Source organism: Zeugodacus cucurbitae, chromosome 2, assembly GCF_028554725.1.
Source record: "Zeugodacus cucurbitae isolate PBARC_wt_2022May chromosome 2, idZeuCucr1.2, whole genome shotgun sequence".
Lineage (NCBI taxonomy): Eukaryota > Metazoa > Arthropoda > Insecta > Diptera > Tephritidae > Zeugodacus > Zeugodacus cucurbitae.
The window spans coordinates 26,023,740-26,041,525 of NC_071667.1; the positions used below are offsets into that span (position 1 = coordinate 26,023,740).

The 17,786-nt window shown below is 36.5% G+C and overlaps 2 protein-coding genes across 2 annotated transcripts; both read right to left on the reverse strand.

Moving 5' to 3' along the window:
- Window positions 1–1,443: 1,443 nt before the first annotated feature.
- LOC105213125 (uncharacterized) lies at window positions 1,444–3,595 on the reverse strand. The gene has a single exon (XM_011185694.3). The coding sequence runs from the start codon at window positions 3,541–3,543 to the stop codon at window positions 1,585–1,587; it is 1,959 nt and encodes a 652-aa protein (XP_011183996.2). The 5' UTR covers window positions 3,544–3,595; the 3' UTR covers window positions 1,444–1,584.
- A 2,000-nt stretch (window positions 3,596–5,595) lies between these two features.
- On the reverse strand, window positions 5,596–14,849 carry LOC105213124 (eukaryotic translation initiation factor 2-alpha kinase). The gene is made up of 5 exons (XM_011185693.3): window positions 14,184–14,849; window positions 9,093–9,798; window positions 8,832–9,011; window positions 7,768–8,772; window positions 5,596–7,702 (listed from the first exon to the last, which is right to left on the reverse strand). The coding sequence occupies exons 1-5, from the start codon at window positions 14,408–14,410 to the stop codon at window positions 6,218–6,220; spliced, it is 3,603 nt and encodes a 1,200-aa protein (XP_011183995.2). The 5' UTR covers window positions 14,411–14,849; the 3' UTR covers window positions 5,596–6,217.
- Window positions 14,850–17,786: the final 2,937 nt, after the last annotated feature.

The window sequence follows — 17,786 nt, forward strand, 5'->3', positions numbered from 1 at the left end:
ATACAGCTTAGTTCTCTTTTGTTTAAAGTAAGAAGTTTTTTGGTCTGTACAGGTACGACCCGTGTTGCACATGTTCCCTAGCATCCAATGCTTTAGGCAGCGCTTGAGAGAACTGAAAGGTCTGGAGCAGTTTAAGGGAACTGCATTCCCAGCTGCTCCTGAGCGAGCCAACTCATCTGCCTTTTCGTTTCCTTCTATACCTATATGGCCGGGTACCCAGATAATTCTAACTGAATTTTCTCCCGCTAGTCTATTGCCTCTTTGCATGATCTGACACATTGAGACTTCGTGTTGGCGCAGCAGATAGCCTTAATTGCGGCTTGGCTGTCCACAAAAAAGTTGATGGACCTGTTTATTTAGGGCAGGCCCACCAAGCGCCTTCCCTTAGTCCGACAATCTCAGCTTGAAATACCGAGTTGTAGTCGTTTAGTTTTAACACAGTCTTTGTTAAGATCTAAAATTGTTAAAATCTCTTTTGGATTCAAAAATCATTTATCGTGATTGCTTTCTGAAGAGAAATTTCATTTTACCTCAAGCCCTGTTTGTAGACATGTAGAGATAGACCGGCTTATTGTTTTATAATATTATTCTATATTATCAGATGTCTCTTATAAGAAAACTCTACACTGAAATAAGCAATAAAACAGTAGAGGGCTTCTATTTCCAATGCCAATCATACCGGGCCTCGCTATTCAGTGTTTGATTAAAAATCGGCCAAACTGTTTTTTGTCAAAAAGTGTTGAGAAAAAGAGAACAGTTTATGAAAAGTTTGTGGTAAACAATACGAGTACTAAATTCCTTCAAAGACACTTTTATAAATATAATTTTTCCAGTCAAACTTATTATTATGAACACAGCTGTATGTGTATGTACATATATGAAATTTGCAATAGGTAATAAAACCGTTATTTGCGCAGCAATCAAAAGTTTGACACGAGTATGCAACAAACTAATGATTTAACAAATTACTTAAGCATTAGATACAGACAAATTAAAAAAAATTTAAATATAATAAAAATCTATCAAATAAATTAGTGATAAACGAGTTCGCATAAATAGGTATTTCTAAACAAGTTTATACCACATACACCAAAAAAGCAAAATATATAAGTATTAAATGATAAATCATAAATCATAAATAGAGAACACGAAGTTCAAGCCAGTGTTACATAAACCATAAGTTAGAAGGCTTCAAATGTTGATTAAGAAATTACGATAAAAAAGAATTACAAAAACAATACTGACCATTATATAAAAGCTATTGTGAAGCAAATTAGTGAGATATAATAAAAATGGAGAATTGCAAAACAAAACAAAAAAATATGTTTTTAATTATGAAGTTAATTGGCGAGCATTTACCAGTAGGGTTTAGAGCTAACCATTTGAAGAAACAGACAATTTGTGATTTTCATCTTTGCGCTCGACGCCAATAAAACAAAGCGTTAAATGAGTGATGTAGAACTCTGCACAATTTTTATTTGAATTCTATTTTAGTTATATACTATATTATATAAACCTACACTGATATATATATATACTTAAATTAAATAAATTATTTATCTATCCTTCATCCATACGCCGCCATTAATCGCAGTGATTGATCATGCATTTTACCAGCGGGTTCATTGGACTTTCAGCCTCACACTCGAAAGCCGTCGCGAATTGTGGCATATTCATGAAGCTTCTATTGATCAGTATGCTGAACCACTCATCGTTTCGTCCACAATGCAACTGCGCGACGGCATAGAACATAATGCGTTTCGAAGTCAATTGAAAATGTTCCAACACAAAATCCTCCGCGAATGCGAAAGACTCACCCTCCAACCAGAAATCGTAATCCCTTAAAGACTCGATGAAAGCGCGATAAAACCGAAAAATATCGGCAACTTGTGATTCGCCCAGCAGTTGAAATATCGGCGCATCTTCGTAGTGCAATAACGATTGTCTTTCCAAGCAATACATGGACGTGTAGTATCCGTCTGAATTGTATAGTAAATCAGATTTATGCCACAAATCGAAACCCATTGTGGCGAAATAATGGAACAACGGGCGTTGCAAGGTCAAAATGGTGAAATGCAGGAAATGTCGCAGAAAATAAATGGGATGATTGTAGTCTTCGGGGTCGATGTAGGCGGTGAAAAATGTATTTCGCAGTTGGCGACGACGCAAAGTAACCAAATTGCCATAAAAATTTCCCTCGACGAACTTGTCTATCGCATAAATTTCCGTAAGATTTGCCGGGTCCAAGTCAGTTTTTGCATATGTGGAGAGTAAGCGTGGTAAATTGAAATTGCTGCGCTGCAGCTTCGCATATAGAAAGCGATCCCACTGTTCGCCCAAGAGCACAGCGCGTCGTTGCTCCTGAAAGCGTGTTGTGTGATAAAGATAAGTGGCTAACGCGACTTTGCGACTGAAATTCGTATTAAACACATCCCAATTCCAGTACTCGGACAACAGCAGCGGTTCAAACTCTTCAGTCAACAGAAAGCAGTCTTCATAACTTAGCTTTACATAGGCCTGCCAAAGCACGAAATTGAAGAGCACACTTGGATGTGTTGAACGTATAAGCGCTGATATATTCTCTAGCCGCTGCTCGTCGGTATATATCTCATGAGCAGTGCACACATCTTGTTCGCTGAAACGCAAACTTCCATGAAAATATTTAAAATATTTCTCGTAGCTAAACGAATTATGTGCTGAATCATCGTAACTGCCGTTTCGCCCACCGTTATCAGTATACAATTCAGGATCAAAAGGTAATTCACCGATAAGCACTCGACAAAAAGCTCGCAATTCGCTAGCGATCACTTGCGCCGCCTGTTCGCCGCCGGTGTAACGGAATGGCAACAACTGCGCTTGCCAACTCTTCAACGATTCGCAGCGCACATCTTGACGTGCTCTAACCGGCGCAATAAAGATTGTGCCCTCAGCAAAGAAAATACGTACGAAACTCGTAACGCCATGTGCCGCCAACTCTGCGGCTAACTTTAACCAATCTAGATAAGCATGTTGCGTCAGCAATTCGTCCCATTCAATCCGCAGCAATGGCCACGACTTGTAGAGCCGCGCATTCTCTGCGAGGAAGGGAACTTCGCGTAACATGCGGCGCCATTGCGAAAGCGGTCCACGACCGTACAACTTGTTGAGCGTTTCGCGTTTCTTACAGGAACTATAGAGCGTGGCAAGCAACTGTCCCGGTGGCGTGCCGAAATTCTCTTTATTGCGCTCAAAGAAAAGCATACGATCTTCGTGGTTATATAAATATGGAGGCACTGTCATCGGCTCATCAGCGCTATCCGCACTCAGCTGCTGGACGTCGCTCAGCACTTCGTTGTAGTAGCCGCAAGCGTGCGCAAAGAAATCTTCACACGGATCTGCATCCTCGTCGAGTATGTTGAGCATATGGGTGAGCTGTTGCCGATAAAGACGCGAGACTGCGGGTCCCGTGCGTACTTTCGGTTCGGTCGTGTGACCTTGGCCGCCTTGTTGGACTAAAAATAGACACAATAGAATAATAAACCGTTGCGGGCGCGTTTCATTCATCTTTCGATGATACCGCGTTGCTTTCGCAAGTCGAACTGATTTTCGCGAATATGCGAAATTTGTATTATTTGTCTAATCGTGAAATTCTTCCCAACGTATTGTTATTTTGTTTTGTCGTTGTAATTGTTGTTTTTATTAAAAAGTGATAAGACTTTTTTAATGTAAAAATTGCAATCATAGTATTGAATCACTCTGAAAATAGGAAATTATTGTATGTATGTATGTTAGCACATAGCAATATCAATGCACTTGACCTTAAATAGCGAGAAGCTCAGTGTCGTCTCTCTATCTATGTTTAGCGCTTACGTATAAGAAAACAAAAAAAAAAAAACAAAAACAAAACACTTGTAAGCATATATTTACATTCTCATAATTCTCTATACATTGATTGAGATCATTGTATTTAATATTTAATTAATTTAAGATTAACCCTTTGATAAGTGGGGTCTTACGCAGCACGATTCCAGATACAACGTACAAGTACACATACATCTATTAATACGAAGCCGGTCCTTTAAACACTTAGTATTTAACCCGTCTAAAAAATTTTGGCTTTCTTCAGATTGTTGGTGTAGATCACACCTTCTTTCGAAAGCTCATTGGTCTCCGACGGTCACGAAACGACTGAGTAACCCTTTTAATCTTTTATATGGCATGTCTTTTACCACACCCGTTGTGACGGTTATCTTTACATAAGTCTCTAGATTCTATCCCTTCATACTCTACCAGCCTTATCTTACCACAAAGAAATCTTTCCAATAAATTTAATCAATCAAATCTATTAACTAGTCCAAAAAGTTCAGAACTGAGGTTAAACGCGATTCCCGCAATCGCGCTTTACAGACTAATGAGTATGACTCAGCCCAGGTTAAAAAAACTTAGACCTTAACATTTCTGGCGATGACATTAAAATTTCGGCTGTGAAGAACGCTGTACGAAATACGTCTACGACTTACAGAACTATACTGACTGGACTTTCGGCAAGCACTGAACGCCATTCACAGAGGAGCCATTAATACCTTCATCGACTTCCTCCAAGTGAAAGCGTACTTGAATATAAAACACCACCCAGCGCAGACACAGAGCACGAGTTGCCTCGCGAAACTTCGTTCGGGATATTGTAGCCAGTTAAACTCCTAGTTATCCAGACTGAACCCGGACCAATATGTGTCCTGCATTCAAAGATCCCTGCCTCACTCATTTAAGACCCATTTCCCTCTGGTCCGACATTGTCGAAACTGCTCGTTTCCTGGATCTTCCGTTAGATGACTTCGATGACAATTAATTTAGCATTGCCGGTTCAGGCAGGTTTGGGTAACAACTAAACATTGATAGAACCCTAGATTATTCGACTAAAGGATGCAAACTTATGTCTCAAACTAGACACGGATTTTGGTTCGACTCTAATAGCAAAGCTGATTTTCATTTTAGCGGCTAATGTGCACAGCAACTACCGAGAGAGGTCCATAACGGAGAAGAGCTGGACGTTCAGGATATTGTAGTTGGTTGAATTCTTAACGCTCCAAGGACTTCTGTTGTTGTTGTTTTAACGATTATCCAGCCCTGCTGAAACGGAACGGTCGTCATCGAGGTCATCTAACGGTATGCCCAGGAAACGTGCTGTTTCGACAGGGTCGGACCAAAGATAAGTTGGGTTTATTGGGCATGCAAAGAGGTGACTAGTATTGTGCATGGACTCATTGCAGGCAGGACATTATCCAGGGTCTTCCGTTAGTTTTTTTTTGGATTTGAACTTTCGTGGATTACTGATACTCACGTAACACGCTACCAACCATGATGAATGGTGTATAATCGATCTCGAATACAAACAACAGTGTTACTTATTTAACTATATTTTTTATTAATGTTATCTATTTATGAAATATACACGGTAGTCAAAATACTACTAACTACATAGGTATGTGTGTATGTATGGTGTGTGCTTAAATTACTATTTCGCCTGGAGAGGCAGAAGTCAAAAGCATTTATAAAAGAAATGTTAGTAGATGAAGACAATAAGAAAATAAATTAATAAACTTATGTTCGTAGATATTTGAAAAAAATTTCATTTTTTTATGGAAAGTATAGTGAACAATTGAATTAATTATTGAAGAAACGACAATCATGGAATTAGTAATACTTGCAGTATTTTAAGTATTTATTTGAGGATGGATTTATGGCCTAGCGTTAAGTTGCTTACTCGCCGTTTTTAACTTATAAATGTAGAAGTCGATGACGTAACATTTTGAAGAAAAAAATAATAAGAAATCACTAAACTAGCTAACTACAGATTTAAATAGCACGATTACATGTACATATAGGCAGCGCATATGCATGGAAGTTCATGACACCAACACGGTTTACAAGCATTTCCAATTCATTTACCAATTTAAAAAAAGGTTTACACAGCCATATACACACACGCGTACATATGTAGGTGTGTGTATATAATTGTATAGATAAGTAATAGTTAAAAGTCTTTTTGAATGTAACTACAATATCGAATTTCATAAATTTGCATTAAAGCTACAATTTCATTGTGATTGATGGCGAGCTTTGTAAACCCTTCTGTATATAACGCAATACAATTAGACGTTTATCGCTTAAATTAGCTTAGAAATTAATTAACTCTACGGACAATCGAGTTATGTGTATGTATGTATGTAAGACGTTTTCACGCATTACTGCTGCTAAATGTACGACTGCGGCTAAAACGACGCGCCGCCGCCGCCACCATAGCCACAGGATCGCCGTCAGCCACAGTGAAGTCTGGCCATTTAAGTATATCGAGTAATTTAATTTTCAACTCTGTTGTCGCCGGACGCTCGCCGGGTTGTTTGGACAACATCAATTGCAGCAGCTCGTGTTCCTTGGGGTAGTCATGTGGAAACTCTTGTGGATAGCTGCCATCTCTGAGATTGCGCAACGTTTTTATGCGCTCCATTTCGGTGCTGAAGTACACGAGCAATTCGAAGAAGATTAAGCCCAACGAATAGATGTCCACCTTAAAGTCGTAGTGTTGGCCACGCAGTTGTTCGGGTGACATATACAGATGTGTGCCGACTTGTTGTGTGTGACGAGCACACGATGGCAGACCGGTGGTGTCGCCACACTTGGTCACCATATTCGGTATGTCCGACATGTCGGTGACGAGACCAAAATCACCGATTTTTATTTGGCCATCTTGTGAGAAGAATATATTGCTGGGCTTGAGATCACGATGTATGAGACCCTTTAAATGCACATAGTCGACCGCGTCGACAATTTGATGGAAAATGCTGGCAATATGACTTTGCCGTGACTCACAGCGATTTTCGCGCAGCCAATCGCGTAGACTCTCTTTTCGGCACAGCTGCATCTGTATGTACAGATAGACTTTATTTTGCTGCGGCTTCGGTGTGGTCTGCAGCAATGCCGCGGCCGGCAGTAGTGCTTTACTATTATTGCTATGCTCCATATTTATGGCAACTTTACCAAGCTCCAAGGAATCGGGACGTTTTTTGCTTTTAGAGTTAGTTTTGTTGTTGTCTTCATTTAAAGAACGTTCCAGATCTTTGGAAGTCCAGACGTCGCCATTTGTCTGGCCAGCACAACCGCTATCCTCATTAGTTTCGTCACCATTCGCCGAACGCACAAACTCAATTTGAAAGGAGTCGGAGAGTTGTGAGTAATCGATACTCTTGCCATTTTTCGGCAAACTCATATCAAAGGAATTGGAGTGAATGTCAATGGATATGGAATTGGTATGCAACTTCTTGCCATTCACTTGCTTATCCTTTTTAGTACTATTCGTCTTACTTTCTTCTTCGCTGTCGCTCTCGCTCTCTTCATCGCGACACTTCATTGCCAGCGATTGTGACTCTGAGCGAAAGACAATGCACGAATCATCGTCGTCATCATCTTCTATAATGCAATTGTCATGTTCATGTTCGGAGCCACAGTCCGTATTATTCAGACTAGACATCCAAGAGAGCAATTGACGTTTGCGCTCCACCTGCAGCTGACGTCGCGGTGGGTTATGCGGCGCTGATGCATTCTCGAAGGAAGGCAGTGTTGTGCCATCGGGCGTCTCAATTTGTATAGACATGGACATCTCGTGTGCCAACCACTTACTGTCCTCTTCCTCCTGCCAGCCAGGCGGTGGTGTTTCAACCCAAGCCTGTGAAGCAAAAGATCGTTTTAAGCAACTAACATTCAGGTAAACCTATTGCACATGAAACTAACCTGAAAGTAGCGTACGATATTTTGATGTTCGCAATTGGCTAAGGTCTTCACCTCGCGCATGACACGTTCGCGTGATTCCTTCTTATTTGGCAAGGTTATACGCTTTACAGCGTATTTGCAGTCATCCAATTTGTTTTTCGCTTCGAAGACAACACCGAAACCGCCGCGCCCCAAACAGCGCATCAAATCGAAATCACTCAGGAAGCGCGAATTGAAGTGCTCACCCGAACAAGTGGTAGACTCCGAAAGTGAACGGTACACATTGGCCGAAACATTCGTAATACCATTCACTGCGACATTTGTGGGTCCCAATAGCGCTACAGTGGACTGTTCGGTTGCCTCATAAGCGGTGGGTACTGGCACATGACGTTCAATTACCAAAACTTCTTGACGCTGACGTTGTCCCAGAAATAGATTCACCAATACTGCCGTGGTCAATGCGATGACAACCACTTCCTTCCACCAAAACCATAGTGACAGTATGACTACCTTGACGGGTGCATCGATATCGTCAAGACTAAAACCCAAATCATCGCTAACGGAACGATTGGTGTGATTCACAGCATTGCCAATATCATCACCATCCTCATTATCATCTACATCTGCGTCATCTTCTTCATCTTCGGTTTCGTCTTGATCGTCCGTTATGCAGCGTGGATTTTCATTTCGATTCACATCCTCACGAGAATATAAATAGAAACCGTTCCCATTCACAAACTCAGAGGCATTAAGTACAGACTGTGCTGACACCGCGAACATTTCCTCATTATAAGGCACTAATTCATTGCCCTGTATAGCTTCATTTATGGTCGGCAGTATGGTAGCGTCATTTGACGTTTCCAGCGAATTGCCGTCTGTTAGTGCCTTCGCATTCCTTATTAATGCCAATGAATTACTGCTAGCTGGTATGGGACGCCAAGGTATTATCGACATCGGGGAGTCGGTTGTTAGATGTGCGTATAAATTTGACTGATCGTCGATCTCACGACGCAAAGTAACTGATTCCTGAGTTAAAGGAAATATTAGTAGCAGAAAGAGAAAGTATGCAATCGAATTTCAAATACCTGTATATACAATTGTTTATCATACATGCCCAGGTAAATCGAGGGGCTCATCGAGGGTACGGGTGGATCGAATATGTTATCTGCATGGTCCCATATCCACTGAGCGGAGCTAAACAAATCGATTGTTTCCAAATCATCATCTGCGCCCATCTTCCAACCGCTCACGATGGGATGATCAAACTACAAACAGTTTTAAAATTATAAATTAATTTATATTGAAATAATTTTACAGTTGGTTACTGTCTTAACTGAAATACTAACCTTATATTTCCACAGCATTGCATTCGGATTTGTCTTGCTGAAGGCGCAAATTACACCTTCCGGCACCACCACCTTTATATCCAAATCCAGCATGGCCATGTCCATGTCGCTGTAGGGACGATCATGACATTCCGCCGGTTTAATCATATTCAACTCGTGTTGTCCCACACTGAAATTCCAACGTTCGATACCGGTGCGCGATTCCACGGCGCGCACAGTTTGTGTCTGTCGGCGCACCACAATCACATCATCAATTAGTGGATTGTGTTCCATTTTCGCACCATCGCTACCAATTGTATTACCATTTTGATCGCTGCCAGTTGTGGGATCTCTTACATCTGTCGAATTAATGCAGCCATTCATGGAACACTCGTACAAAAGCTGGCCCGTACGTATGGATACACCATATGTACGTGTCTCCTTGCCACCCGAAATGACCAGATCATCGGAGAATTTCGCCGATGAGCTCAGCAAATTTTCGGTGGTTATCGGTATGGGATCAATGGAGTCGCCATCGAATTTATAAATGCCTCCACTCAAGGAAGGTATCATACGCACGAATTGTCCATTATTTGTCAATTCCAGACGATGTATACTAGACGATATGAGCGGTCCGGGACCGGTTGGCACGCTCCAACGTAATTTACCACCATTGCTGACGTCAAGCGCCGACAATCGACCGTCTAGTGTTGTTATATACAAAAGTCTGAAATGAAAGCGGCGCATATGAATGTGTGTTTATATTTATCAAAATAGATTAAATAATTAATTTCAAATGATACTCTGATATTCGCCACTTGTTGTTATTCATCACAACACGAAAATGGATAAAAAGCAAAACAAAACAAAAAACAGAAAATAGAAAAGAGCGCGTATAAAAACAAAAGCCACAAGCACAACGCATTTACATATACATATACTATGTATTTATTTATGAATTTTTCGTGTTTACTCCTTCATATTTAATTTTCTTATTCGTTTTGTTGTTTGTTTAATTACGCTTATCGGTTCGCCACAAATTAATGTTCACATTATAGCAATTGTTAAATTAATGCCAGCAAAGATAACAAACTCGCCTACAATCCAACATAACCTTACCATGCAAGAGTAGAGTGTAAATATCTATTGACATTTAGATATTTACAATCTAAAAAAACTTTTTGTGAACACACAAACATTTGAATCGAATATTCAAAATATCTGGCATTGCCATTATTTTGCACAACACTATATGTATGTATGTATGTGATTGGCGTTGCAACCGTTTAGCCGGTTATAGCCGAATCGACGATAGTGCGCCATCTCTCTCTTTCCTTCGCAGTTCGGCGCCAGTTGGAGATCCCAAGTGTAACCAGGTCGCTCTCCACCTGGTCCCTCCAACGGAGCGGAGGCCTTCCCCTTCCTCGGCTTCCTCCGGCGGGTACTGCATCGAACACTTTCAGGGCTGGAGTGTTTTCGTCCATTCGGACAACATGACCTAGCCAGCGTAGCCGCTATATGCTAATATATTTGTAGGTCAATCTGTATGTATTAATAAGCTGATTTCCGTCAATTACGATAAGGTTTTATCTTTTTTTATTTTTATATCCATGTTTTTATCAAATTAATAAAATTATAGCACACCTACTGATTTATTAGATACTGTGAGTGCAAATCTCCAAACAAATTTGTAAGTCAATATGTACATACAAAACTCGCCTCACAAAAGTAATTCGAAATTAAACAAGTAAGGAAGGGCTAAGTCGGGTGTAACCGAACATTTTATGTTCTCGCAATTTATTTATATTATATAATACACAATTTGACCCACATATTCGTCATATATATTGTATAAAGACCATTGAAAGTTGGAAACCATAATATTAGGTTAGAAGCACCGAGGTCCTCGTATTCGATATATGGGGCCTTAAAAACATATGGTCCGATTTCGGCGATTTTTAGAATGGGGCTGCCACACTATAAACATAGTATTTGTGCAAAGTTCTGCACCGATATCTTCACTAGTGCTTACTTTATATATTGTTAAGTAAACGATTCAGATCGTCTTCAAAGTTCTGGTATATAGGAAGTGGTATATAGATTTGGCCAATTTTCACACCATATTATTGGGAGGTAAGGAAACTATTACAAACCAAGTTTCATTGAAATCGGTCGAGTAATTCCTGGGATATGGTTTTTGACCCATAAGTGGACGATGCGACGCCCATTTTCCATTTTGTAAAAAAATCTGAGTGCAGCTTCCATCTGCCATTTCTTAAGTAAAATTTAGTGTTTCTGACGTTTTTCGTTAGTGAGTTAACCCACTTTTAGCAATTTACAACCTAACCTTTGTATGGGAGGTGGGCGTGGTTATTATCCGATTTCTTTCATTTTTGGACTGTATTAAGAAATGGCTAAAAAAAACGACTGCAGGGAGTTTGGTTTATATAGCTCTTTTGGTTTCCGAGATGCCCCTTCCTAGTGCGATCTTTCATACCAAATTTTATTTCCATAGCTTTATTTATGGCTTAGTTATGGCACTTTATGTGTTTTCGGTTTTTGCCATTTTGTGGGCGTGGCAGTGGTCCGATTTTGCTCATTTTCGAAAGCAACCTTCCTATGGTGCCAAGAATTAAGTGTGCCAAGTTTCATCAAGATATCTTAATTTTTACTCAAGTTACAGCTTGCTCAGACGGACGGACAGACAGACATTCGGATTTGAACTCCACTCTTCACCCTGATCACTTTGGTATATATAACCCTATATCTTACTCGTTTAGTTTTGGGTGTTACAAACAACCGTTATGTGAACAAAACTATAATACAGTATACTCTCGAAAAGTAAATTCTCAGAAAGTAAATAATCGCGGAAAAGTTAATCACCTTTAAGATTACACATGCACCTCGAAAAATTAAATTTTTGAATTTACTTTTCAGTGAGTGTGATAAAAAATTCAAAATGCAGCAAGCAGCGTTTTTTACGATGTTGCAAAAACACTTACTCTCTTGTTTATTGCGTCTTTTTAGTAAATAAACTCTCCTACTTGATCCACTGGTTTAAAAATGAAAACGATGCAAATCAGGTGTCAGACTTTTTGAATTGTCGTACAAAAATGGCCAGAAAATATATTGCAAAGAAAAAAAAAACAAAATAATATTCAAGATTTTTTCTCTTCATAGTAAATACATATGTATGTATGTAAATGTAAATATGTTTTTCATGTAAATCCATATGTTTTATTGAAGCAAATAAATGAATGAATTTTTTAAGTTTAAAAATGCATTTAATATTATAAAAACAGATAATTTATGTATATATTTGGAAAAGTAAATTATTCGAAAAAGTAAATTACCCAAAATACCAATCGATTTACTTTTAGAGAGTTTACTGTACTCTCTTTAGCAACATTTGTTGCGAGAGTATAAAAAGAAACTTGGTACAAAGTTCTAACAATATAGATATTATAAATAAGTATAAGTAGTAATTCGTAAGTATTTATAATCTATCTGATGTATTTACATATGAAGTAAGGCACTGAATAATATAACAATTACTCCACTATTTGCTTTTGTAATGTTTAAAATAATTATTAGCGCAACAAATTCGCAAATATTTGCTTTTGCACTTGCACTGTTTGAATTTTTACAGTTTCGATTATGCCAATAATAATCTTGTATTTTCAGTATGTTTATCTTTTGTTAGTTGTGTTAAATGTAATTAGTGCATGAGTCATAGAAACAATTTACGTTTGCAAATAGTACAATGCGCTTTGCTATCAGTATTTCGTGCGGTTTTTTTAAACTGTGTTGAGCTTTAGTATATGCTAATATTTAAGTAACTTAAAGAAAGAATTTTTTTTATCAATTATACACGGATTACTATTACATTGTATGCGTATTTCAAGGGCACCTGTTTGCATGTCTCAATTGTCATTACAGTGCTTTTAAACATAAATGTTTGCTTTTACTTCAAACAAAACCAAAACAGTCTCTTAGCTGAAATGCTCTGTATACTCTTATATTTTGCATCTGCAAGTGGTACTCCTAGCTATCTGAAATTGCATCAGCAACATCTGTATCATTTTTGTTGCTTGATATCAGTAATCACAGTATAAACGTTTATGACTCATCTTAATAGGTAACACATATTGTCCCGAAAGCGCGCCAAAAACCTGCCCCTTTTTTCTGTATGCCCAAATGAAAGCCGGCAAAAGTTTGTACGCGCATTGTTGATTGCTCTGTATAAACAGTAGCATTGCTCTCCATTTCTCTCGGCTGTTTCGTAAATAAACCTTCAAATTACAAAAGACCACATCATCTCCAAACATTCTGGTTTTGCTGAAAGAGCGCAGACGCAAGTTCCGTATTAAGAAGGTGCACTTCTGGTATTGCAACAAACATGTGTGTGTGGATGAACGCTGTAGGCTGGTCAGCTGTTTATTTAAACTCAACCAAACGCCAAAAGCAATATAATAAATAAAATATGTTTAAATTTCGAAAAACATAAAATTCAACGAAATGTCCGCATAATAAAAATTTATATAGGTCTGACTGACCCAAACTAATGTTGCTGGTGAAATTATGTTATATACATTCATTCATACGTATATAAATATGTATGGTGTGTGTTGTTATAGTATTCACATGCATAACACACTTTTCACTAAGTCAGCTGGATTAACTAACACAATTTAGTTAATAATAATGATAATATGAAACATGTTTTTTAATTTTAATTTTTTTTGTTAAAATTAAACTTTTGTTCACATTTTATAACAAAATATTATTAAATTTCTAATAAATATGAATTGTAGGAATATATTTGAAAATATTATTAATAAAATAACGTTAACAAAACGTGTCTAATGGAGATTTCGAATACCTTATAGATTATCAGAAGTTTTTCTAAAATCTAACAATATATATAATGTATATCAAACGATGAAGTTCATAAAAATTGCCTGCATATCGTCATGTGCATTTATAGATATTTCTAGAACATTTTCGAATTATCAGAATAAATGCTGCTATGTGATATAGCAGGGGATAACAACAACGCACAACAGTTGTTCTAAATTTTACACAATTTTCTGCACTGAATAGGCGGCTTACCTTCGTCCGATAGTGTGATCTGTATTATCATCGTCACAGTAGGGAATTGCTGCAGCACGGCGATTAAGTTCTAAAGTCGGTTCATTTATGGGAACTGGATTATCGGCTCCAACACTTCCTAAAATATTTGTCATAGTGGCAGCAGCAACAATTGAGGTGATCATCGTAAGTTGAAGTAATGATTTGCGGCACTTCTTGATGACATTCAAATCTTTTTGAATGCCCATATTATATATGCGACAACGCCGCAATGACCACCACCGATAAATTAAGGGGCGACTGTGGTCAGAAAAACAAAAACAAAATAAAAATCTCACACGCACAATTATATGTTGCAAAAGCGAAGCGTACACGAAGCACTATGGAAATGGTTAGGTGAGCAGAGAAACGTATGATGATAATTAGGAATAGGTGAAGGAGCAACGTGTGAAGCACCCAACGACGATGGTGCTCTTTTCCGCATTACTTAAGCTTTACGTTTGCCAACTTATATAAACTATCGATTACACAGCGTTTTTTGTATTATTACTTTTATATTGCACTATTTGAAATGTATATTAAAAGACGAAAAACAAAATATTCTAATAAGGTCGGCACGGCGAAAACCACCAAAAACAACCAATTCAACGACGAAGTTTTGCAATGACAACTGTGAATGAAGTGTCAAAGTTATCAGGTGGCATAAATTTCCTAGTATTTCATTTACACGTAGGAAGTGTTCAGAAAAGGGATATTTAAGCAAAAAAAAAAAAAGATTTGAAAAACATTGAAAAGTGCTTTTTAAATGAAATAGTTATAGTTGTTTGCAAAATATGTTTAATAAAATTTATATATGTATTTATTAATTTTTTTTCTTTTTAATTTAACAAAGTAAATAATTACATAAACTTACTAGACTCAAAAACTCTCCATGTTTTAAGATATCTCTTTTTTAATCAGAAACAAGGCACTACAAATTATTCAAAATTTCTTCCTAAATTCCGTGTTTATAATATGAATTTTGTACACGCAGAGGACACAATCATTGAAAAAATTAAAAAACAAAATGGCATATTAGAACATTCAAACTTAAAGTTAATAAATGCTTTCGAAATAAAACGAGAGAACAAAACGTATTACAATGCAATAGTAGAAACAGACGAGGACACATTTACAAAAGTTATGGAAGCAGAAAAGCTGAATAAAGGATGGGAAAGATGCCGAGTGCTGGATGCAGTCGATGTGATGAGGTGCTATAAATGCAACGGGTTCAACCATAAAGCTGGTGATTGCAGAAACGAAGAAAGCTGCTTGAAATGTCACGGGAAACATCAAACTAAAACATGTATGGAAGAAAATATAAAAAAATGTATAAACTGTATAAGAATAAATGATAGATTAAAATTAGAACTAGATATTAATCATGAACAACTAGTAAAACATGCCCATGTATATTTGAATAAAATTGAAATTAATAAAAAGAAAATTGGATATTAGCAACAAAAGTATGTAACAGGAATATATACAAATATACAAGGTCTGATTAAAAATTTTACTCAATTTCAAATTATTGCAGAAAACAATGACTTTGACTTCATTGCGCTAACTGAAACACATTTTAATGAACTTAACTTTGATAATGAAATTTTTCTTGAAAATTATAACACATTTAACTGTACATATGTCAAACTCTTCTAGAACCGGAGGAGTTACATTTTATGCTAATAAAAATTGGAAAGTTGTAAAAACATCCGAAAAAATTCTTATATCTAAAATTTGGTGGTTAACATGTGTATGTAATGATGGAGACAATATGATAATTGTAATCGTATTATATAGATCACAAACTAGTTCAAAATCCGAATTTTGCGAATTCTTTAAAGAAAATGTGGAAGAACTAACGGAAAATAGTATAATAATACTAGGAGATTTCAGCATAGACTGGAATAGTGAGGAATTTTATAAGAATCAAATTCAAAGTAATTTAAATGATAATGGCCTAACGCAAAACATGCAAGAACACACTAGAATAACAAACCATTCACGAATAATTATTGATTATGTTATATCAAATAAATACTGCTTAATTACTAGAGTTGATCAATTTAAAAATATCGGATCATGAAACAATTAAAATAGAAATTCCAAGAAAAACAAACAAATTTTCAAAAATTTCACAAAGAAGTAAAAAAATTTGTTATTACAGGTATGATAAATCAATATTTAAAAAGAGCATAGAAAGAATAAATATTGAATATGAAGAAAGGCGTTCCATCGATTACAATTTAAATAAATTAGAAATGACATTTAAAGACATAATTGCAAGTAATACAAAATGTAAAATAAATAAATATAGTAACACCAAAAAATGGTTCAGTAGAAATCTAAAATTGTTGAAAGCAGAAAAAATTAATGCGTACCAAACAGTAAAATTTAAAAAATACAGATGATAGTTGGGAAATACATATATACCAAAATTGGAAATAAATACAAAAAAGAAATTAAAAAAAAAATAATAATAATTATATAAAGAGCAGTATACGAAATTGCCAAAGCCAAAAACAAATGTGGAAAACAATCAAAGAATTAGTATTACGTGAAGAAAGATTAGAAATACATACAGTTATATTTCAGGGAGTCGAATGTAGTGACAGTGAAAAGATATCAAGCAAATTTAATGAGTATTTCATAAACAGTATTGATGAAATCAGTAGTACAATTGAAAAAGTAAAATATATAAACCGAATTAGGGATATTAACAGCAGATTTAAATTCAGGAAAATAACAAATGGGGAACTGTGTAAAATATGTAAAAGTCTGAAAAATAAACCAGATTTTGATAAAATAAATAGAGACATGATTTTAGATAATTGGGAAAAATTTGGATATAATATCTTAAAAATAATCAATAAATCGTTAGTAGAAGGGGTCTTCCCACAATCGCTAAAAGATTCCATGATAACTCTAATTCAAAAAGTACGTAACACAAAAAAAGTAGAAGAATTTAGACCAATTAATACATTAAAAACAATTGAAAAACTGTTAGAAATCGAAACAATTAATGGAATATCTTGAAGATAATATGCTTCTTTCAAAATTCCAATCGGGTTTCCGCAAGTATCACTCATGTGAAACAGCGATAAATTATATCGTAGATGAATGGAAAACAAAGGGAACAAATAATAAAATTATTGCAGTTTTTCGGGATTTTAAAAGGGCATTTGAAACCATAGATAGAAATATACTTATAAATAAGATGTATAACTACGGGATTCAAGGAATCGAACTAAACTGGTTTAAGTCGTATTTGGAAAATAGATGTCAATGAACAAAAATAAAATATCACAGTGGGGTACTGTCGAGAAAGGAATACCACAGGGATCAATTTTAAGACCGATACTATTCATATTATATATAAATGACATAGAATCGGTAATAAAAGCATGTAAGATAACGCTATATGCTGATGATACCCTAATATATGCAGAAGGCGAACATGAGGAGTCCAAGAATAAGATACTAAATGATATTGATGAAGTTTGTAAATGGTTAAAGATGAATAAACTTAAACAAAACAAAATAAAAATGAGAGTAAAACAAAATTTATGGAAATAAGTTTCAGAG

Coding starts and splice junctions, on each gene's coding strand:
- LOC105213125 (XM_011185694.3), bottom strand. CDS start 3,543: ATGAATGAAACGCGCCCGCAACGGTTTATTATTCTATTGTGTCTATTT.
- LOC105213124 (XM_011185693.3), bottom strand. CDS start 14,410: ATGGGCATTCAAAAAGATTTGAATGTCATCAAGAAGTGCCGCAAATCA. Junction 8,773..8,831: donor ATAAACAATTGTATATACAG/GTATTTGAAATT, acceptor CCTTTAACTCAG/GAATCAGTTACTTTGCGTCG. Junction 7,703..7,767: donor ATATCGTACGCTACTTTCAG/GTTAGTTTCATG, acceptor TTTGCTTCACAG/GCTTGGGTTGAAACACCACC.